We start from the raw sequence: 24317 nt of genomic DNA, 5'->3' as shown, positions 1-24317 counted from the left end.
GCATGCCTAACCATTAAAAGCAGCATTGTCACGGTGATAAGTAGCTGCCACCTGCAGCATGCAATCCAATTCGACACAGGCATCTCACGACTCAGAAACTACCATAGAATTAATTTAAAACCTGATTTGATTCACAGCTATACCCTTCATTAAGGGGCTTAAATACGACATTATTCAGCTTTATGTGTTATTGAATTATTGTAATATTTGTGGCAATAAGCAGCATGATGGTGACACATTATTAAACCCCCTCTGCTGAGCACTTAAACGTAGTATATGAACAGAAACATGCCTGGCTAAGACATTTTAACTGGTGTGTGAACAGTTAATTACTGCTTGATAACACACAGCTTTAAGCATGTGTGAAGAATTATGACTAGACATGCAAACAGTATGTTACACATCATCTGTTAACCCTTTGCAAACATGGTAAAGATGATATTCTATTTGTATTTACTGCCAACAAATCACATTAAAAGTCCATAACAAACACTAAATTGATCCCACAGTAATAACCAGTGTTATCTAGTAGAGCCTGATACAGCTTATACATACCTCTGTGAATATGGGCGCAGTAGCTGATTAGTCATACATAATTATAGAGCTCCGGTTCCTGTTGCCGTAGCGCCCTAGCTCACTGACTGTGGTCCATTCATTAATGCTGTACACTTGCTGATTTGTCTGTTGCATATTTACAATACATTGTTCACTTATCTTATTAGCTCTGTACATATCTTTTAGGATACACTTGTTTACTTATTTTTATACGCCCTTTATTGTAATGCTGCACTATCCACTTTGCTGCTGTAACGCTGTTAATGTCCCCGCTGTGGGAAGAATAAAGGATTATCTTATCTTACCCTTATTCTGCAGACAAACACACTCACTAGCTCACCAGATCTGTGGCTGAAAATAATCTCTGACGTTCTTTTTCTGCCTGATTGTTAGTTAAAAAAGGTGTGCACAGCTGCAGTGGACTCAATATTTATTGTTATTCATTTAGGAAGATGTAAGAAGTTTGATACCATTTGTTAATATATCTGAGTATTTATTCCGGCTTTTATTTTGAATCGGTTGTTTGCACTGGGTGACGTATATGGACAGGTAGGATAGGATGGGCGGGCACCGGGATGGTAAATGTTTTTTTACCAGGACATGCCACATAAATCATTGTTTGATTGTGAGTAAAGATTGTTAAATAAATATATTATAGAACAACATATTTGTGCCTGAATCTTGAAAGTTTGTTTTTGATCCTGCGTACGATCCACTCTCCCGTTGCCCCAGTCGCTGGAGTGATTCTGAGTTTTGTTTCTTGTTGATTGACAATTAGGACAAATTGCCACTATAACGGCTGAATAATGTGTCGGTGACGTCAAAAACAGTCAACATGTTCACATAAAATATAGGACATCTTCAGCTTTAAAGTATTTATAAATGTGTGAGAAAGATGAAGACATATGTCATATAATAAAACTATGTTAACAGTCTCAGATTTTTAACGAAGGTTTGACATAATTATTAAATGCTAAAACAACATTATATTGTGTTATTGATTGATTAGATGTTAGTGCTCAGAAACCCTAGCATTTCTGTGTGTGTTCCTCTTTTCATTCATTCATTTCCTCTTTCAGAGTGACGTGCCCGCGTGTGTGGAGTATAGTGAACCAATTGTATTGAGACTATGACAGTATTGATTTGAGATCGCTACAATACAAGATAAATAGTGATGCCATTATGGAACACTGATTGAAAGCATCGTAGCTTTCTGTCTCAAACAAAGACCCTTACTGACTCACTCCTGTGTGGGAAAAAAGATGCTTGAGAAACAAAGATGGCTGCCTGACGTGCAAAAAGATGAAGCCATAACTTTTCTGAGATAGTGTGCTGATACAGTGGATACTAAAAACTTCATTAAACCATGGGAGTTATTCTGCTAATTGTCACTTGAGGAAGGTGAATCTCTCTCATTGTAATTTGTCTTAATTAGACAGTTTCATCAATGTAAATATGTCTGTTCTTTAGGTAATTATAGTATGTAATTTCAGAGCAGTTTAAAGTAAATTGCACTGTAATTAGCTGCAAATTGAAGGATCTAAGAGAAAAGATATTGAAGAATGGAGGAGAATAAAAGGGCCAGAAGAAAGAGAGCAAGTGATAGATAAAGGAGGAGAGATAAATGTGTGGGTGGGAGACAATAGAAGCGAGGGATCAACGATAAGAGAAAAGCCAAACAGAAAACAAGAGAAAAGGGGGAAAAGAGAGAGATAAGAGGGGTAAAGAGGACAATTGTGCCTGCTCTCTTGTTGGTGTGTGTTCCCTCGGTTTTGGCACGGCGTAAGGCAGTGTGTGTGTGTGTAAGACCCTGAGGAAAGCAATACACACACACACACATAAACTCTGCAGGCTCAGTGGAGATGTGTGTGGCTCTGCAGCACTGTGGGCAGAGCTGCCAGGAGTGTGGGAGTCCAGCGCTGTGCCCTGTTTATAACCTGTCACACAGACACTAATCCACACCAACAGCTCCCAGGTGACCAATGGGCCCACTGCCCTCGCAAGTGACAAGCCGCAAGGCACATTGAACCCCTCTGACCTCCACACACACACACACACACACATGCACACACACAAAACAAATGCAAACTGCTCTGCTTATGTGCAGCAGCGGCGTGAGTTTGTGTGCGGAGCGAGCGAGTGAAGGAAACCGCTGGGCAGCTGGGTCTCTACCTCGGCTGGAGTACAGTGCACACAACGCTCAAATCAATACTTCAATCAGTGTGTGGCGAATACTAAAGGGTGAGGGAGCAGAGGAGGCAGGGGAGGAGAGGAGGTGGAGTGAATATAAAGAAGAAGAGGGGGGGGTTGATTAGGAGAAAGGAAAGCGAGAGAGGAGGAGCCGCAGCGCTGGGAGCCACGTACCTGCTGGCGTAATGTTCAATCCTGCTGTGTGTGTCTGCGTGGGGCAGCTTGGGTGAAGAGCACGGCCTAGGAACAACAAAAGCAAGCGTCAATACCTCACCAAGGCATATTCTAACACCATGCAAATGTGACTGTGTGGCGAGACAAAAACAAATCCACATTTCTACAAAAAATCTACAAATAGAGCTTAAAGTTTATTTGTGAACATGGAAAACTTTCCTGTCGGGCTGCAAACTAGAAAGACTCATTTCACAGTGGATGAAGGCATCTGTACACAGTTTCGAGGTACTTCTACTGTACTTGAGTGCTCCCAATTTACATTACTTTAAACTTGTACTCTACTGTATTTATTTGAGTACTTTATTTTCTAGTTATTTACACACATAAGCATATGAGGGGTTTGAAATGTGATGCGTTTCAACTGATTAAACCAGTGGTTCCCAACACTTTCAGCTTGTGCATCTTTATAGCCCTGAAACACCTCATCATGATCCTACAGCACAGGTTTCATATGTCTCTGAGGGTCTGCAGCTACGGTAAGCACTTTTTAAGAAGGCAGAGCATGACTCAGCAACTTATACCAAGAAATTTAAATATACAGCGGCACATCATAATGTAAATGTAAATTATAAATCAGCCTACACCCCGGAAAGAGGACCCTGTTATAAAGATGTCCTCATCTCCTACAGGAGGAGAACTTGTAAACAAGTTCTGATCAGGAAAAGCTGCTGGATTAGACATTAAATTACCCTAATGAACCTGTCTTAACCGTCTTGTTTTTCTATGATGCTTCCTGTGTATGTTTTTTTGGCCTTTTATGCCTTTATCGACAAAGAGAGGACAGTGATAGTGTCGGAAACAGGAGAAGAGAAAGTGGCGTTCACACGTGGCAAAGGGCCGAGGGTGGGATTTGAACTCTGGGACTGAAGCCTCTGTATATGGGACGCTCGATTCAACCGCCGAGCTAAACCAGCGCCCCTTCCTGGGTACGTTGATCATGATTTTAAGATGTATGCCTCGGTAATATGGCATTGGCTTGACGTACGCAACAACCAAACCCCCTCATACCAATAAGGCAGAGGCAGTTTAAACCCCGACACTCTCACTGCCTCCTCTTCTCTCCGATGCTTGAGGTCGCAACATCAGGTGCTGCGACACATTTAAATAACTCTTTTTAAAGCTATTTTCTCCAGATCCCATCCTTCCAGAGCCAGCACGAGTTGTCCTCTCTGTTGAGTCGCTGATCTGAGCGCTTTCATCTTTATTCTATGAGCGGGTTGAATAGAGACACTCTCTTCTCAAATTGTTCCATTTTCAGAGTTTCCAGACAAGTAGAGGTAAAACTGAAATCTAGCACTTCACAAATAAAAGATTTCAGTATTATTGGGGGTTAAAGAGACAAGTTTATTGTTTCAGAAATGTCTTTTCTATTTCCCTATCTTGTTAATAACCTCACAGCCTCTCACGGCCTTGAGGCGTCCTCATCCACTGTAAAATCAGCTCAGTTTCAACCAGGTATGACATTAAAATACTGCTTTTATGCAATAATAAGTGAGTATAATGAGAAACACAAAGTAAATTATATTGACATAATAATCTGATGGATAAAAAGGGCTTTTACTTGTTTGGCTTCCTCTGCTGGACTCTCCTCTCTGCTCTGTTTCAGTGGCTGGACCGCTGAACGAGCTCAGTGCTTGAGGTTATAAAAGGTGACCCTATCATGCTAAATCTTCCACGGCACTGTCGTAGCCCTGAGCTATGTTTCTTGATGATCTCATGGATTTTAGTCTTATCCCTGTTTTATTTCCCTTTGGTTGAAACTCACTCATGTGAACAGAGCGTCCGACCAGACTGAGATCACAGGAATAACATTATGCTAATGCTGAACACGGCGCTGCCCCTTTAACCCATCACTGCGAGTCAGAGAGCCCAAAATTGGCAGAGCGCGATGATTAGCCCACAACAGCAGGGTGAGCCGAGACGGATGATAGAGAAGCAAAAAAACAGAGAGATGTCTGTCGTGTCTGTGCGGGTGTTTACGTGTCAGACTCACGTCTCTGTGCTCTCGGCTTCCAGCACAGATTGCACCGGCAGGTAACCTCTCTGAGGGTGCTTGGTGAAGTACTGCTTTGATCTGAACTTATTCTTCAGAGTCTTGGCAAAGTCCCTCATCTTCTCTCCCGAGGTTGTCTGGAGGGTGATTTAGGAGACGAGGGATTGGAGGAGGGGTGAGAGGTGGTTGGTGGAAGAAGCAGGAGACAAATTACAGCTTAAGAATGGTTGAAAATGTTGCTCTCTCTAAAATGACCTCATCTGAAATGTGACCACTCTGCCTCGGCGCTGGCTTGTCTTATTCCGGCTTTAGGAGACTTATTCCTCCATCTGCTCCCTCGTTCAGTGTCTGCCGCTCTTCCCTATTACACTGTTGCAAATCCTCCATTTTCTCCCTATTCCTGCTCCCTCTATCAGATCCACCATCTATGATGGCCTCACCGCTGTGAAATAATGTAGCTAGCTAATATAAAATATTGTCCAGCACAAAGAAATCATTGTAGAGATGGCCTTTTGCCATATTTCTCAGCTGAGAATTGATTAGAGATTAAATCTGGCACTATCTCAGCACCGCCCGCCACTCCAGCTACATAGCTCCAGCTACTCCTTTGAAATTAACTCCACTTCTTAGACTGTGCATGCAATCGCTTAAGACTCCGGTTTTATTGGGGTTTAGTGCAGCGTGTGTGCTCCAAATAGCAATTTATGTGTGCACTATGTGAGCCAGAAAGAGTGTAACTGCTGAGTGGTGCTCAATCTCTGCATACGGTAGATATGGCGATGGCAGTATACGCTTATATCACAGTGTACACTCAGGGATGAGAGAGACCTCACAGAGCTGAGGGAGCTAATCTGTGTTTGGCAGGAGGAATCAGGAGAGATACTGTGTTTTTAAGTTCAACTGGGTTTAATTTGTCCCTGGGGAAGCTGAATTTTTATTCACTTAAAGCACAAGATAATGTTTGTCTTACTGGTGTGTAGTACTCCATGATGGGGTAGTGCAGCTTCTTTCCCTTGGTAGTCCGGCCGGTTAGAAAACATGTCTGGCAGATGTCCACATTGAACTGCTTCAGACTGCGATACCTGTCAAGATCAATATAACACAGAGGCTGAACTGATGTTTGCAAGAGAACTGGCAGAGAAGAGAGGAGCGTGTGTGTACGAGTGTGTGTGTGTGCAGGCACTTTGCACACCGCTCTGCTTCAGACAGGGATGTATCCATTGGGCCACCTTGAAATCCAAATTGTCATTATAGACTGAGTCTAAAGTGTGTAAATGAATGCATTAAATTTGGAGGTGGATTCAGTATTTGAAGACGAGGTTTGCACACATGCATTAAATATTTTCTGTGCCAGATCTCATGAAGAATATTGCACAATAACAAGAACAGCATCTGCACACTCAAAGTCGTACAATATTAATTCGTCGGAGGGCAATTTTTCCGGTCAGAGGACTGTGCAATAATAAACAAGTAATATTGCACAGTTAGGAGAGTACAGCTGCTCCTCTTACTATTAAGTATTGCAGCGGTCCCCAAACGGCGGACCGCGGTCCGGATCCGGACCCAAATGGCGTTGTCTCCGGACCCGGACCTATTTACAGTTTTGACAAGCGCATCTATTTTAACCTGCACAGCTTTTTTGTCTTTGCGGTAGTGATTTGGGGGGAAACTTGCAGACCAATGCATTCGGATTCACTCAGATAAACATTGCGACTGACCCAGTGGGTGTGTGAGAATACAGATACAGACTGAAGAGCCAGCTGACAAGAGAGTCACAGAGACACAGTGGGAGAAAATAAGTGAGTCAGGGAAAAGTAGACATGGCGTGCTCTACAATGAGAGCAGTAGAGAAAACCAAGCTTTTAAGACTGGACAGACGATTATTAAACGCGGACATTGTCTGACACTGGGCTGCAGTTTAGTTCAAACGTTTTATTGATAAACCTGAGAGTTACACAGAGCTACATCAGGCTTCATCATCATGACTAGTTTTCCTCTTATTTCCGCAGCTCTGTTCTCATATGTACCGGTATGTGCCCTCTCTCTCTCCGCCTCGCTCTCACTCTCTCCAGCAGTCCGTCAGTGTACAGTGCGTTTAAATGTTATTTATTTCATAGTCATTGCCTCTTTTAAAACTCACTATGACTCAGCATGAGAAAAAGTCTAATGCAACTGCATTTTGGCAAAACATAAAATAAAATATAAAGTGAATCCTCCTGTTACGGTCAAATCTTGATAACTCTGTCAGGAGGCAGAGAGATAGCAGCTTAAGTGAAGAGGTAAAGCTGTCTCTCTCTCTCTCATTCAATTTCTGCATGGACAACATTATACTACCAGTAGTACCAGACATTATATTGTTTGTTTTCATTTACAAGTAAAGACACTTCCATCACAAACTGGGGCATAAAATAAACCAAAAATACAGGAAATAAAGGTTTCGACACTCAAAATTTCCTGGGGGAGACCCCCAACATATAAACACACTATATTTCCTTACCAATATTGAAGTATTCATTATTATTATTGTTAAATTTTGAGAGCTCTGTGTAAAAGTTATCAGCGTTGTTGTAAAAACTATTTAACCTCATAGTATTTTCTTTATTTGATTTAACAGACGTTCAAAATGTATAAATGTATGGTACTGAATCATAACATAGGTCAGACATTATGATGTTCCGTACCTTCGCTTGAGAAAAAAAATCTCTAAGTGGACCTCTTTCAAGTTTAATTGAGTCCCCCTGATGTATTGTAAGTAAATTGCAGCATCTCCAACAAGCTGTCGTCTGTTTAAAGTGATTCTTAAATACGATAACAAACTAATCAAATGGATTTCTTTGGTTCTCATTTTAACTGAAATGTATTATTTTTATTCTTCTAATTACCAAGCTGAAGTCTTAGCTCCTACTATAGTTTTAATTGCATACATAACTAATAATCTCCTGTTCTTTTTATATGTTATTTCCATTAAACTTGCAGGAAAAGTACCTTTATTCTACACATTCATAACAGTAACTTTATTCACCATGTGTATTTGGGTTGTGAATGTGCGTATGATCCTCCTGAATAAGCAATGATATGTTGTTCACTGTGATTAATGAAAACCTACTTCATCTTTAGGGGTGGAAACCACAGGGTAACTCACGATACGATACGCGATACGTGGCCCGCGATAACGATAATATCACGATACATACGATACACGATATATTGCAAGACAATCAAATAAAGATTCATCACGATATCTAATTAACTTCTTCTTTGGCCAATTAATTTCCCTGATTTATGTCATAGGCGCCATCATGAGAAGTCATGAAGTAGTGACACGTTGAGTCAAAATCGCAAGGTAATTAAATATCGATAATTGGTGCCAGCTTATCGATAATTGTATTGCATGAGTAAGCATGATTATATATTGCCCTATCGATATTTTGTCCCGATCCTACTGTTTCGTACATAGTATCTGCATCCCTGTGTCTATTTATCCACACTGCCATGCCTACCTGAAGCCCTTAATGGGACACTGTTTGCAGATGTAGCATTTGGCCTGATGTTTGGTCGACTCTGCAGCAGCCACACGGTGGAGGACAGGCAGCCAAACCATCGACTGAGGCTCCAGGCTCATCCACTCCAGGAAGTGAGAGACCTCGATGGCAGGTTTCCCGGGGGCCTGAAAAAGGAAGGTGGGAGGGAGGAAAGAAGTGCAGAAGCCTGTAAACAATCCAAATATAGACTAACAGCAGGGCAGGTACAGAAAGTAATGAGAGGAGAAGGTGTGCTTCCCTCCCAAAGGCCGGCCAGCAATGAGCCATTGTTGAAAAAGGAATCAAAGAGACTTCAAAAGATAAGAGCAGGAAGGTGAGGGCGAAACAAGATGTTCTTCCCCACGGGAGATCTTCTGCTTTTATGCCACTGCTTCAACAATTTCAAAGCTAAACAAAGCAGACATACACTGTTTCTGTGTGTACAGCGTATGTGTGTTTGCAGACACACCTTGTTGAGAATTCCAGAAAGTGGGATAAAAAGGAAGTCAACCTCATAAAAGACTGACTCGCCAAGCGCTGAAAATCCGTGATGTGCTAAATTCTCATTAAGTCTGCATCAGAGATGCATTAAGAGGATGATTTCCCTGGGGCTTCCTCCAGCGCTCATGCAAAGTAGCATAATAAATGTGTGTGTGTGTGTGTGTGTGTGTGAAGACTGATCACACAGACTGTGAGGTATAGGGAGGTGTAGAATCTCCCGGGGATGAAGAAGCTCCACTCTGGAAGGGGAATAGCCGGCTCCCTTCTACGTGGGAGGTCAAACAGCAGCGTACCTAACACCTGGAACTGGCACTGACTATGCTGAGCACGCTGCTGCATCTCAAAGCAGCACGTTGAGCAGATGGGATGCTTTGAACATCATTGGAAAAGTGGGGTGATAAACGTTTAGTCATCCATCAAAACTCAGCACTTTCTGCACTATAAATCCACAACATGGCTTGCAGCAAATCAAAAAATATTCACTAAGTATGGAGTAATTCCATCTGGAATGCAACATCATTGTTCTGTATAACCTACCACCTTATTCTGCATATTCTCTGGCCAGAGTCATCCGTCTGCGTCTTTGGGAGCTGGGTCTAAAAGTCAACAGGTGAGGTTGCAGCAAATGCTCACCACAAACTTATGCCCAGTGATTAAAGGCAAATGTGTCACCCCCCAACTGTCAAAACATGGATAATTTATCTACAACTAAATGCCCCGACATGGACCAAACAGAGACTGGAATTGATTCTGAGCAGCTGCAGCTGATACAGCAAGTATGGACCAGAATAAAGTGTTTATAATTAGCATGTGACTTGAAAATGAATTAAAAGGTTTTGCCGAGGCCACCATTTAAAAAGGCTGCGGCCTGCTCCCAACCACTCCCTCATTATCTGGTGTCCCGGAGTGAATGTCAGAAGGTTAAGTTCGTGCAACGTGCATCAAAAACGTGTTCAGACTCAATCGGAGCCGGGAGAGACAAATTAATTCATGCTGTGAACATGTCTCCTCATTAGCTTTTGCTCTGCGAGCGACTGGACTCTGACCTCGCTTCATCATATCAATATTCCAATGGATCATCTTCAATAAGCAACTTTATCATTTGACCTTCATGGATTAAGTATACAGTACATTTTTGTGTAACATCATGCATTAGCTAGCAGTAAGTCATTGATTTTATGAGCATTAAAAGCAACGTGATGCAACTTTAATGTGATGTTATGTTTGTAAGGCAGCTTTCTGAGTGTGTCGGCTGCAGACGGGACTCATTTAGCTGGACTCATTATAACTTCTCCGCTTTCTGAGTGCATGTAACTTCCACTGAAGGAAAGTTTGACTGAGCTGAAGCTCATAGAACACAATGGGCTTCATGCTGTATAACTGGCAGCCTCCTGGTGTGACATCATAATTATTTCATACAGGGTTTTTGATAGAAAGCATCCAAAGGCAAATGTTTGATTTTGAAATTCATTTTGATCAAGTTTCCGTCTCTACGATTCTGTTTCTGTATTTGTAGTGCTGTCGTGGAACAGACAAGTTCAGTTCTGATTATCCGGAAGTCGGTCATTATTTCCAAAATCATAATTAATGGATAAGCTAATTGAGATGCACCAATATTCTGAAGTAGCATGAAAAAGTGGGATGCAAGGTTGATTTTGCCTGATCATTCTAGGAATCTGCTGGTCTTACAGAAACATTGGGCTGCTAAAACTTCACAGCTGCATGAGCTGAAACTTTTGACTGAAGACTATTTAAGGTGTATCCGTTCAAATGGAGTAAGCTGAACCAATCACACAATCCAGATAAAGATTATTACATCTGTTCTTATGTGTATTCATGTTGCATGCACTGTTGCATATCTATGATTTAGTCGTGACAGACATGGCGGGGCCTTTGTGCTCACCATGCGGAAGCAGCTACGGACGCTGGGCTCCACGTTGCTGCCTCCAAAAGCAGCGACTTCACCCAGCTGGCGGGGGATCTGGATGGCTTCATGGAGCAGCAGGCTGAGGTGACGCTGGTCTGTCAAACCTCCTGGACCGGACACCTGACGGAATAAGTCTGCATCCAGCAGAAAATACATACAGCAATCTGATTACACATCAGTGTGTAACAGCAAAAACTGTTGTGTGCATGTGTATTATCAAAGAGTCTACATCTTATGATGGTGGGCATTTGTATACTGCTGAATGCTCTCAGTCTTTTGAAAATGTGATATGAATATTATACAGCAAGCATTCAAAATTGAGAGGGTGTGGCGATTTGTTTGCAAAACAACACCATACCTTTAGTGTGTAAAAAAACAAACTGTCCAGTTGCATGCATCTGTTTTGATCTTGTTTCTAAACCTCCAGTTGCAGGCAACAAGTTTACCAAACCTAGTTCTGTGGAGTAACCTCCCTTCAGTGACATACAAAGAGACAGAATCAGTTTTGGTGGGCTGGCTGGTCTGCTTGGAGATGAAAGAGCTGCATTAAAGTGGTGTCTTGTCAGGTTTTGAATGAAGCCTTTACCAAGCTGGGACTCTGCCTGTCACTGAGGAGATGAATGCTGACAGGCCTGTGAGGGGGCTGCACAATGCCAGTATAAGCACCCCATGTATCGCCCTCTCTGTGCAGTTATTCAAGCCCTACAAGGACAACACTTGGCTTTCACACCTGCATGTTAAACAGCCTTCACTATATATAGATCTCACAACCAGAGCTGAGGTGTGTTTGTCATTTTGAATGTTTACATTGAGCTGTTAGAGATGAGTTTTTGACTTGTTTTATGGAGACTCTGTCCCAGGATATAGGCCTTTGATGTATGAAACATGCAGACTGCAAAGTTTTGCAGTAACCCTGCAGTAAGATGATGTTTTTTTTTTTGCTGCAAAAACTACAAACAGCCAGAAGTTTGTTGTCAAGGGGTTTTCAGTATTTCTCAGTATGACGCTAGCTCTTTTGTGTGGTGCACTTACACAGCTTTAGCTTTAAAGTTCTTAGCAAAATATTCATCAGTTACTAAGTAAACATGTTTTTTCTACAGTAGGAAAGTTAAATAATCCTTACCTGTAATGGCCGCCTTAAATTAAACAAACACAGCCACATGTCTACAGCTAGGCTTTGTTAGCAACTCTAGTTTTGCTTTGAGCTAAATGCTAACATCAGCATGCTAATATATGACTGCATATAAAGGTGGATCACGCGTCTCCATGTACTCTCATGTACGAAATTGAAGCCAAAATTTCCCCATGACGGGCGCTGCCATCTTGGCTTGTGACATCGTTTGGAGCCGAGCTGCGCAGTAGAGATCGATGGGTGAAGCTGCCATAGCCACTTCCGCTAACCAAAACACACACGAGATCCCGCACACAGGCGTGTTTAACAGCAGAACAGCTTCTTGTGTTGGTCTGAAGCAGACGTTCACAGATATGTAAACTTCAAAGACTATAGTGAGTGTTTTAGTTACGTTTCCTCTCGACGTTCCTCCTCTACTCTGCTAATCCGGAACAGATCGGCTGCTGGAGCCGGATTTGTCAACAGAGCTGTCAATCATCCTTTTAACAGCATCAAATAACTAATTAAAAATAAACTTGTCAGAAAAATTAACACTTGGACGTAAATCAGCATGATAAAAGCTAACTATAATGAGAGAAACCATGTTTGAGAAACATTTATGTGGTGTGTATTTTGATTTTATAGTTTGGCTCATGTCCCATCTGTTAACATGGAGGAGGCGGGCTTTATGACCTATACTGCAGCCAGTCAGCAGGGGGCGATAGAGAGGTTTTGGCTTCACTTTTAGGGAGCTGTCATGTCGTCCATCTTTTTATACAGTCTATAACATTTTCTCTTACAGACAACGCTAACATGCTGTTTTTTTTATCAGATACGATGTTTACCATGTTCACTACCTTAGTTTGATGTGTTAGTTAGCATGCTAACATTCGCTATTTAGCACTAAATACAAGTAAAGATTAGCTTGGTGGCAGGTACATACATTTTGCAAGTTTTTCATCATAATCCAAATGAAATCCTGGTAAATCATTCAGCCTGGACATAAACTGTCAGTGCGCTCTGTATGCTCAGTTTTCAGCCTGGAGTTAAATTGGCTGAAAATTCACCTTCACTACCTAGTTTCATCAAAACATCATGTACTACTATTCCTGTAAAAGCGCACAGTAATCCTGCAAAACTGTTTGGGGAAATTCTTCCCTCAAGTTATTCAGAAACTGATTTTGGTGGGACCAAAACGTTTTTAAATAGCTGTCAAATTCGAAGCACAGGCCAATCACTGGAAAACGATGTGGCGCATTTGTCAAATTAGGTGTGAAGGCAGCTCGTGTTGATATCTCGTACAGAGTAAATTAAACTGACTCAAGATGTTGTACCAAAGTTTGGGGCTGCCGTAAAGTCAAGTAATGACAAGGGATGATGAGCACATTTCTTTTTGAATCACAAGCCTGAATTTGGCGACGATGGAATAAACATCCACCATCTGTATCTCAAAGCAGGTTGATGCAAATGCTTCAGATTTATTTGCAAATATTATTCCAGTGACGTCTGGAGTTGGCACAAACACAATCAGTCAGAGAAATGGCAAATTGATAAGGCCACCACATGTCTACCTGAGCCCAGAAAGAGAGGGCTGACTCACCTCGGGGAGCACTCAATTGAAGGCAAATGTGTTAACGCTCTATCTTTAAGAGCTGACACAGATGGTGGTGTGCCAAACATGAGTAATCCTGGCATGGGTCTGTCAGTGTTGTCTCAGATCCTGTATGGACTACAAGCTGTTCCAGGTCCACCTATCATCACTTCTAACGCTCATTCTCCATTTTACCTATATTTACAGGATGACTCATAAAGCAGGGTTACAATAGAACGGTAAAAATATGTCTCAGACTATAATAAAATATTACAGCATCATTCAGAATGGAAAAAGGAGGACGGGAGCGTCTTAGCTCTTTGCTAGTTGACTTGAGAAGAAAAATGAGAGTGAGAGCCGCAGAAGGAGAGTGTGCATGAATGGTGTCTTTGGCAAGCAATCCTTTTAAAGCCCTCGCTGTACTTTGGAGAAGTAAAGAAAGCTTTCTCCTTTATGGCAGCAGAGTCATTTCCTCCATTAGACTAAGTGGATGTCTTTATGTAATGCTGGCAATCAGGGCCGTTTTGTTTTGGCTCATTGTTTGCAGTTGAAGAGACGCATTAGGCACATGAACAAGCACGAGACTCACATTTGTACTTCTCCTGGACGTCTGCGTTGCACAAGCTCACCAACCCCATCTTAAAGCTGAGGACTCGCATTTTGCCGTTCCGAGCACTAGAGGGAAAAAAAGAGAAAAGAGGAGAGAGACAAGAGGTTGTAAGGTTGTATTTTTTGAGCTATGAATGATCTCAAATCACAGTGTATTATGTTGAGGTTGTGTATTCATTCATTCAATGGCCGAGGCCTTCTGGGAGGGGCAGAGTTTGGAGGAATTACGTGGGTCAAAGCAGCACAGCACAGGTCACTGCAGCAGTGTGAAATTGTATTAGAGCACATCCAGAGTACCTAAAGGCACTACAGGGACTTGATGAAGGGTTGTGTTCATGATTTTTTTGCCCAGAGGAGCAATAGACATTCATAATATCACTCACAGACACACACAGACTTGCATAGTGCATAAACACACCCTTAAGAGGACGCATATATCCTGCATTTCTGAGGATCAGTAGTGCTGTCCCATTGCGAATGGATAATAGTCTGATCACTGGCCAATGGGATAGCATGAGAGATGGACGCTGTTGTGCCGTGACCTGAGCCTAAAAGGGTCCCATTAGCTCTTTTTCAGCTGGAATTACAAAGAGGAAAGACTGGAGAGACAAACACACCGTCGCTGCTCGTGTTCAGATTTCACAGCTCCGGAGCCAACACGGCCTTGGAAGAATCCACTGCCAAACTGAGCAGCATTGGCAGTAACCTCAAGCTTATCTAATTAGCATTTGAATAGTTAAGTGAGAGATCAAGAATATCACATTCATCAGAGGACATCGGATCAATCGAGCATAAAATGGAATCAATGAGTGAGTTAAATTTCCATGGATGGATGATGCTTTCAGGGTGCTCGGGACACGGTTTTGGAATGAGCCCGACAGGTCAAACCACGGAAAGGTGAGACGTGATTCGGGCCAGAACGTAAGAGTCAGGGGGGAGAAATTAGAGGAATTAGAGTCACATGGAAAAACATGTGAAGTGATAAGGAAGGAAGCCCCCCCCTCCCCCTCCCCCTCCTAACTGGAGTTGGTCCAGTGGAGCTGCAACGCGCATGGGGGCGACGGGCTGTCAGCACCTTTTACACACACTTTCTGCAATGTGTCGCATGCCATCTTCAATATGCACCCCAGTGTAGCACCTAAGGGGACGTATCTCTCCTGCACACCCTGCTAGTGTGACACGCCTCTGGAGGACACACACACACACACAACTTATACGCACACACACTTGAATGAGAATGCACATTCTGTGGCACAAACATTAAAATAGACACACAAACATACACACACTTCATTCAGGTTCACTGCGGCTGTTCATTGTAAAACAAAAAAGCAATTACTGAAATTTATGCCGAGGGTGAACTCTCTGATTGTCTCTCATTAGCAGAAAGTAGTTAAGAGCTACCGCCTGATATTTACAGCACTGGCAGGGTTATTTCCGTCTTTCTGTGTCTGTGCGCGGTGCTTTCGCTTTGGACACGGCACAAAATAGTCAAACAGGGACAAAGATATGGTGAATGTGGGTGTGAAAGAGGATTTGTTTCTGCTGTGTCTCAGCAGGGATGATTGGCCCTTTGCCTGGACATTGTTATTGGAGCTTTAGCCGTGCTGTGGCTCTTTATACCAGAGGTGTCTTTACAACGAGCCATTGAAGCGGTTACATAAATCTTCAGACAGACTGTCAGAGGACTATAATGAAGAGTTAAAAATTGTTTTTATATCAGATGACATGGCATTGGATAAAAATGGTGATTCTTTGTGTGTGTGGGATTGGTAGTATCTAATAAAGATAATGAACGGTTGATACAAACACGTCAGCACTGATCTCGTTCTGCTGCTGATATCTTTATGTCTTTACAATGTTTGTCCCATATGTATACGCTACATGTAACTACTGCTTTTACTGTTTTAACTGTGTGTCTGTTTCAGATCTTCAAACTGCTCTTTTTGTTCTTTTGTTTTCTAAAAATATAATTTAGGCAGAAAAATTGCATTTCGGCTAATTCTCGCATTTTTTCAACCATTTGTATTTATTTATTTGCAATGTCCCCTTGTCCCCTCTCATATAAACTAAATCTGAATTAAGCGTTTTTTATACAACCATTGACTGAAATGACCGGGTGTTAGGGTGAAAGTCTGTCCTTTAGCAGTGCTAACCCCATACTAAGCAATATCACACTCGTGGTTGTGATGTTATAATGAATATCATCACAGCTGTGCAGATATTCAGTATAACATCACAACCTCTTGTGTGCTATTGCTTTTATACAACGGTTACACAAGCAGCAAATAGTAGTAAAAAGTAACCATAAACAACAGATTATTATTTTTTGCTCCATAAACTCAACTCGTTCCACAACTTAACTGAAACTGGTCTGTTGTTGCCAAGCAACACAAACATTCTCCTGCACTCCATGTCTACAGGTGACCACAGATCAGCTGTTTTCATCATGTACAATTATGTGTTTGTTTTCATTTATCATCAACCAGTGAAATAAGAGTTTGTTTAAGATTAATGTCGACCTACACAGTCTGCTGTGATGTTAATTAACAGTATTCAGAACACCTGGCTGAGGTGGAGTGATACACAGAGTGAAAAATCCTAGTGATGTTGTTCTCTATATCGGCACTCATGGAACGCCTCTTATCCAATTAGATTACTTGGTCGGAACTAAATGTTGTATAAAGGACAATCATATAATACGATGTATCATGGATGGCAACTTACATGACATAAGTGACAAAATTGTCTCTATGAAGCAGGAGAGTTCAGTATATTCTTTATGTCGTACTGTTGGAACCTTGTTAATATATGCCTGGCACTGCTAGAAACTTTTCTGAACGGCCCCTATAATACAACTCTTTATGAGATAACTGTCATTTAAAAGAGCACAGCACTGAATCTTAATTCAGCAAACCTCTTCTTTGGCAAAGACTGTTGCCTACTTTACCCACAATGCAACTCGACTGCCTGCGGTTCAGTCGAGGACACTCGGTGTGTTAGTAGCTGCTATTGTAGCCTCGAGGTGTTAGTGTGAAGCAGAGATGAGGAGAGGACTTTAGAAGTCTTCGGCCCCCTGCTGACTCCAGTGACATCACCTGAGGCAATTTAAAGATAGGTTATGCAATTTTTTTTAAATATATATATTTTAAATACTCTTTACATCTTAACAGCAATCGTTGAATCAAATGCTCTGACAGTAAAATACAGTATCTGTGGCCTGTACTAAACCAAGCCAACCATTTCTTTGGGAATAAATGAAAAGGTTGCTTACCTATCTATCTACCTCGGTACCCGCCCACCTACGCTCATTCTGCCCATGCAGTCATGCGCATGAGCTCTTCCTCAAGCTAAAACTAGCCAACTATTAACACATGAATAGCAGCAGTGAAGAGGCAGTGCATGCTCACTTCCTTCAAAATCTAGCAATACTCATGATGTTTCCAATAAGTTGCCTACTACAGCTTTAAGAGACTTTGCACAGCTCCCTCTGGAGCCACAAAAATCCTTATACAACTTTAATATTTGTTTTTCTAAAGACCTATCAACAGACTTTGATGTGTAAACATCAAAGATCCCATGCAAGTCAGTAAAAAGTACTTTAAATGTTTTGGAAGATGGTTTCATTACGGACATCTATTTCATCACTTGTCTTCAGCGAGGACAAAGACTTTATAGTAAACTAGTCTGCACTGCAAATCAGCACAGAGCCAAAATACAGGAAGGACTTGAAAAGAAGATCAATCAAGTAACTTTTGCATTGGTGGAACTGGTGGAGACCCAAAAAGAGCAAAAAGGAAAGATGTCATTGGACTTTCATTTTAAGTTTGCCTGATGTGTCGACACTGAAAGCTGTTTTATTTAATGCAGTGGCTTGGCACCTCACAGCAGGAAGGTCCTGGATTGGATCCCACCAGCCAGCTGGGATCTGTGAGTGGAAAATGCTAAGTTTTCCCAACCCTGTGTTGTTTATTCTGGCTTTCTTCCACAGTTCAAAAACAAGCAGGTTAGGCTAAGTGATAAATCTAAACCACCCATGGGTGTGTATGTGAGTGTTAATGGTTGTTTGTCTCTAAGGGCTTGTTTTGACTGCCTGCCCAAATGTGCTTTTTGGCATAACCAGATTGATTTAGACTAAAAGAAAAACACATTAAATGAGATTTCTGCAAATTGGATCCAAGCCACATTTTAAGGTGGTTTTAAATGTGATTCCTATCGGATTTCTGTTGATGCGTCTTTGCTTGGATGCTATGGCAACTAGAATCTGATTTTCAAAGTGTAATTTGCATCAATCATAATAAAACACTCAACAACATCAAATCCAGAGAGACGGAAGTGCAGCTGCAGCAGGAAGTACCGCACCACTCACAAAATTCCAAGCGGGACCCCCTCATGACCCTCTTAGCGATGTAGCTAATGGATGGATTAACGCAGCTTTCAACCAGAGTGTGTTTCAATTAAGATTACACCTTTTCCCGGATAGAAACACCTCGGACCGGCTCACCCACCTGTCGTAGACGTTTAGCAGCCAGTTGAGGCACATGTCGACGCAAAGTGGAATGTTGACCAGGATGGACCTCTCCTCCTCCAGCCTCTCGTACAGCGCCGTCAGGCCGTGGATCATCTCCACCACGTCCATCACGTGCTCCCCCTGCTGCAGCTCCTGCTCCCGAAACACCTCCACGAGGCCGCTCAGGGCCACCAAATCCACTAAAGACACAGAAAGATGCAGATTAAAGAGGGGGTGTTATGCTGATTGACATTTTAACACATATATATAAAATGTTACAATTTTGGATGTCCAGACTAAACATGGGTGAAGTTTCAAATCTGTAGGTAAAAGTATGTTGGAGTAATCCCTTGCTAAAAAAAAGTCTGCAGGCTGCTGTGAACGGCAGGTTTCAAACTGTTTTTTTGTGATGTCACAAAGCGTTTCGGAGCGCTGGCCAATCAGAAGAAAGAGGGCTTGTAGGGGCGGGGTTTCTTAAAGGGACGGAGCTGACCTGCACAGCGCACCACTATGAGAAAAAAAATGTTTTTTTAACTGTAAATTATTCTAAGCTACTCCACAGGTATAAGTGGAATATGAAGCTTGAAATGAGCATAATATCCCCTGTATGCATGTACACAGGTGTGTGATGGAACTTATGTCCATACATGCATGGGTATGTGTTCCCTTATAGGACACACACAGTGAAAGATAGAGCGTGATCATCTTCCTAACCTCTGCAAATGAGAGCTGGGGTGACAGCAGTGCTTAGTCACCCATTTTTTTCCCACTTAAGCTCCACCAGATGTTTCAAGAGCAGTGACACAAATTTGATCTCGCTCTTCTAAACTAATTTAAAGGCCCATCCCTCGGAGTGGGGCTAAAAGGGTGTCCGTTAAAGCCAGGTATAATTGGATAGCACAATAATGAGGTAGAACAGGGAGAGTAGATAACAAGAGGATTCTCGGGGGCTGGGAGAGAATCACCTAAAAATGTATTTCTGATGGGCTCTTATACGGCACTTCTCAATCATCCAAAGAGTGTGCGGAGAGAAAGAGTTCTGCAGTTATCAAGGCAGCCTGGCAATTAAATTGTGAAAGGATATCAGCTAGAAGACCAGAGGAGGGTGAGATAAGAGAGCGGACGGGAGAAAAGAAAGAGGGAGAGTGAATGAAAGAGGAATTTAACAGCATGCTGAGTTTTTATTACAGCAACTTCGGACGTTGAAGAGAGAAAAGGTGGCAGGAGAGGGGGTGAGCATGATGAGTAAGGGGGAGTGCGAAATTGGTCACTTGCAGCGTCTAATTTTGTTACATGTACGGTCGGGAGGCAGAGCTCTGCAGGTGGAGGAATATGACATTAAGGGGTCAGGAGCAGGAGGAGGGAGGGAAGAGAAGCCAGGTGTGAGGTGATGAAGAACAAGCAGAGAAAAGGGAAGAATCAGGAATAGTTACAAAAATGGGCAGAAATTGTGAGTGACAGGCCTGAGCAGGATACCAGTGGTGCTTTGACCCTGAAGGGGCACATATTCAAGCCTCAACCATGCAGTAAAAACTAATTGCCGTCGTTTTTTGTAAGCCAAATGGACCAATTAATAGCTCTAATTATGTGGCATGCTGACTATCTGGGAGGTGATGAAAATGCTTCAAGAGGCTTTTTTCTTCCATCAATACTTTTGATTTCTGCATTTTAAAGCAAAGGAGATTTTTTCCCACTACATTTCCAAGTAGTGTAGAGAGCGGCGATGATTCCTCCGACAAGTGGATAAAGAAATGTGCCACGGCTAATCGTTACATCTCATTTCAGTAGAGAGCTCGTCATGGTGGATTACGGATGGTGCAGGATAATGGCATATCATTCAACCAGCCATCCCGGCGCTGCGGACTGAAAATACCATCGATGAAATGCCTGACGTACATCTCAGAGCCTTCTGAACTCGCCGCAGCTTCATGGCTGTTCTGTATGCTGAGAACTTGATGTTGTTCAGATCCGCTAATGGAGAGAGAGAGAGATAGAAAGAGATTAGAGTAAATGAAGAGCTGTGGGAAAACAAACCCAGCCCGCACCACTCCACCTTTCCAACCAGAAATTAGACATCACTATCTCCCCTCATGTTTATCACACCGCTGCAGAAGTCATTAGTGGTGTACTCTAGAGCTAATGTTGTCTGTGCACATGCTTTCTCTGCGTGTGTGTGTGTGGCTGGGAGTGTGTGTGTGTGCGACAGCGTGCCTATCTCCCCTGCACGCTCCCCGTGTCAGATCAGATTAACAGTAAAACACATGATGTCGTTTAATCACAATTAATTAAAGGCTAAGCAAGAAGCAATCACAGCGCTGGCAAATTGGGCCTCGTAGGTTAATGACAGTAGTGATGTAGTCCCTGAGGTGTTCAACACACAGGGCCTTTAATGAGCTGTGTGACAGGGCCTTCAAAGTAAAGGCGAGCTGGAACTGTGCTGCTGGTGCTGCCGCAGCCCAGTGGGGGTCCTGGGCCAACGAGCACGACTCGGAGGGCGCTTTAATTGTCTCCTAACTCACCGAGTGCTTGGTACAGTTCTGTCATCTTTGGATGGTCCCAGCACGTCGTCTGGGCCTGATGGCTGGAATAGAAAGGAAACAAAGAGAGGAGAATTTCACCGAGCAGGCAAGAACGGACGTGCGCACTATCAGGCCAGAAAGATCAAGGTAAAAGTGGTGTTAAAATGAGAGCAGGGGGCCGAGACAGGCGGGTGTGGAAGACAGTAAAAGATGGGAGATCAAAGGGCAGCGAGTGAGAGAAAAGGAGAAAAATGAGAGGGCAGGACACAGCGACTATTGTTTACATGAGATTTCAGGCCTGTAAAGTGCAGACACACGTCAAACATGATAAAGGATTCTGATTCAGGCTTCAAAGCGACGTAACACCGCTGCTCTGCTGGAAAATACTGTCAGGAACTTAAAAGGCTTCGCTTAGAGACAATACAAGAAATCCAAGCCCACATACATCAGAAACATACATCTGCACTACCTTTCCCAATATAAGCTCGAAGGGCTCATTGAGAAAATGTACAATCCAATAAAAAAGGACAAGCGCAGAAACATAAATGAACAAACCCGAAGAATGAAGTCTGCCAGGACCCATGGGCCTGTTAGGGCTGAACTCTTTGTTTTAACAGCACAGGCTCTCGTTGATACCAGTGAGGGGCTGATAAGATGCTACTCACACCCCCTTTGGCACAGTGATATAAAGAGGTCTGTAGCAGAATAATACAAGACCCATAAGATTCTGTTGTAAACGATAAAGGAAAGAAATATGTAGAGGAACAAACCGGACTAAAACCTGCACACGTAAAAAAGCACACACAGTTCATTGATAAAACCAGCAGCTCTCGGAAGGTGAAATAGTATTGATGAGGTAAACAGATCATAGTAGCTCAATAGAGTTCCTCCCTGAATCATTTATCTGCCCTCTTATATTTATACTAATGTGTGAACATGTGAGGGAAGCTGTGCATAAAAGAAGCATGATGAAAGGTTATTGTACTCCGCTGCTGAGTTTGCTTCTATAAATGACTCATAGGCGTACAGAATGCACAGATGAATGAGTTTCCCAACACAGCCTTGTCGTCAGGAGGAAAACAATCCACGAAAACAACTCTCACACTCTGCAGAAAAAAATGCAGGATCTGCAGGTATCAGAAGTGTTTGTATTCCAAGTAGCATCGACCAATCACATATCAGCAGGCTTTGGTTACATGCAGGAAAGGAAACAGTCCTTTAGGAGTCTGCTGTTATGCCCTTCTAGCTCCCATTGGTGGTCATCAGATGACAATTTAGCTTTATTTTATCTAAGAAAAACAGAAAAACATCCACTCTTAGACGTCATATCTCAACTCTAATTCCATTCTCATTTCTCATGTTGCTAGCCGGACTGTAAACATTGCAGGGTAAGGAAAGAGAAGTCATGGCCGCAAGTCCTTTATCGCTAACCGCTGGCTGTGCCAGAAGCCCCGAGAAGATGGCTGACGCTTCCAGTGGCTTTGTCTACGTCAAATGATAGCCGATCGGTTCAGAGATAAAAGACAATCAAATGTGTTTGGTGGGCATTAAAAAACACACATGTAGAAATGTGCCACAAATTAGAAGTATTAATTAATTTGGAAGACACTCAGACAACAAACACCCATAGTCCAGTCTTCTATGTTATAGGATGTATGATAATCTAGCTATTGGTTGAATTTAGTGCTCATTTGCTGATACAGATGCGCTTGGATTCTTCTTTGGCCGGTTCTACACCCTTTAAACAAGCTACATAGAAGAAATGTACTATAATCCTGCTAACAGACAAGCAGCACTGAACAAAAGACCTGGGATGCAAAGATAATTGTGTGTTTTGACCTATGATGAAGCTCTGCAGAGGTTATGATGCTGTAGCCGTATCAACTGGCAACCTGTCGTTGAAGACTGAAGGGCAGTTAGTTTACGTGGTTAAAAATTGGGAAGTTCCTTCTTCTCCTCGAGCCAGAGTGGAAAAATTCCAACAGAAAAATTTGCTGCAAAAATGGCGACAAGATTAAAAAAAATGAACAACTCTTTTATAAGCTAATTTTTATGATCAAATTAGAAAATTTAAGGTAGCTTCTGTTAAGTTTACTGATTTATTATTACGGCAATGGAAAGGACACGTCAGTCATCGTCCTACTATCAGGCTGTAGAGGTTGTACCTGCTATTGTTTCACAGGCTCTTTGTATGATGGATTGCGACGTTTGCACAGAACACAAACAGCTAATTTTAGAGCGGTTTGGTGTGGAGCAGCTGTATCCAAAAAATGTAGGTCAAACTTAACCCAAGTGGAAGAAGTGTAACTAACCGATGTGCTCCACAGACATTCAGTATTCATACTCATTTGTCACAAACAGAGCAAAACACCCCCTCTTTAATTCAGCTTTGTAACCTGCCATGAAAAACATCCACACATTCACTCAGGCTGAGCCTAAAGTTTCACTTACTTGATGTAGTAGGGCACTTTGTTGGGGGAGATGGCACGCTCCCATGGTATCTGCACTGAACCTGTGCAAACACACACAAACCAAATCAATTACAAAATAGGCACGTCGGGCGTGACAAGCTATTGTGCACAATGTCCCAGACAGCGTGTCAGGATAGCGTGTCCATTCAGACCCTCCTAACAGAGCTGCTCCGGTGTACAACAGGCGCAGTAAAGCCAAAGAGACAACTCTATTGTGTTGTGGGTCTCCTCAGAGTGTTGGCTTGTTTGGCACGGCCTGATAGAATACAGAAGGCAGAGGAGTCCTGAGACGGGGTGACGGGGGAGTTTTACCGGCCTCCAAGCTGAACCACAGGAGGATCAGGAGAGGATCAAACAGGACGGACCGCACAGGAAGACGCAAGAGGCAGACAATGTGCACCAACACAGAGATAAACAGGCTTTCACACAGTCATACACACACACACGTTATTGTACGTTATTGCATATTGACATGACACAATGTAGACATGTAAATTATTGTCTGTATATGTGACACATACACATTTATGACACACAAATCCAGTGATGGAAAAAGTACTACGATCCCAATACTGCATTAAACAT

At 42.5% G+C, this 24317-nt stretch overlaps 1 protein-coding gene across 1 annotated transcript in view; it reads right to left on the bottom strand.

The window, feature by feature from the left end:
* drp2 (dystrophin related protein 2) overlaps nucleotides 1–24317 on the bottom strand; it is an 88718-nt gene that overhangs the window by 15087 nt on the left and 49314 nt on the right. The window contains exons 8-17 of the mRNA XM_069669683.1: nucleotides 23713–23773; nucleotides 21262–21323; nucleotides 20639–20713; nucleotides 18741–18942; nucleotides 14213–14298; nucleotides 10898–11055; nucleotides 8473–8639; nucleotides 5943–6054; nucleotides 4973–5109; nucleotides 2920–2985 (exon numbers count right to left, since the gene is read on the bottom strand). Coding sequence (XP_069525784.1) covers nucleotides 2920–2985; nucleotides 4973–5109; nucleotides 5943–6054; nucleotides 8473–8639; nucleotides 10898–11055; nucleotides 14213–14298; nucleotides 18741–18942; nucleotides 20639–20713; nucleotides 21262–21323; nucleotides 23713–23773 — 1126 coding nt within the window. The remainder of the gene's footprint in view (nucleotides 1–2919; nucleotides 2986–4972; nucleotides 5110–5942; nucleotides 6055–8472; nucleotides 8640–10897; nucleotides 11056–14212; nucleotides 14299–18740; nucleotides 18943–20638; nucleotides 20714–21261; nucleotides 21324–23712; nucleotides 23774–24317) is intronic.

The sequence above is a fragment of the Semicossyphus pulcher genome, unplaced genomic scaffold, assembly GCF_022749685.1.
Source record: "Semicossyphus pulcher isolate SPU_LCO1_2020_fin unplaced genomic scaffold, fSemPul1.0.p SCAF_2, whole genome shotgun sequence".
Lineage (NCBI taxonomy): Eukaryota > Metazoa > Chordata > Actinopteri > Labriformes > Labridae > Semicossyphus > Semicossyphus pulcher.
Note: the sequence above shows the minus strand (reverse complement) of the source record. Positions and strands in the feature narration are given on the sequence as shown.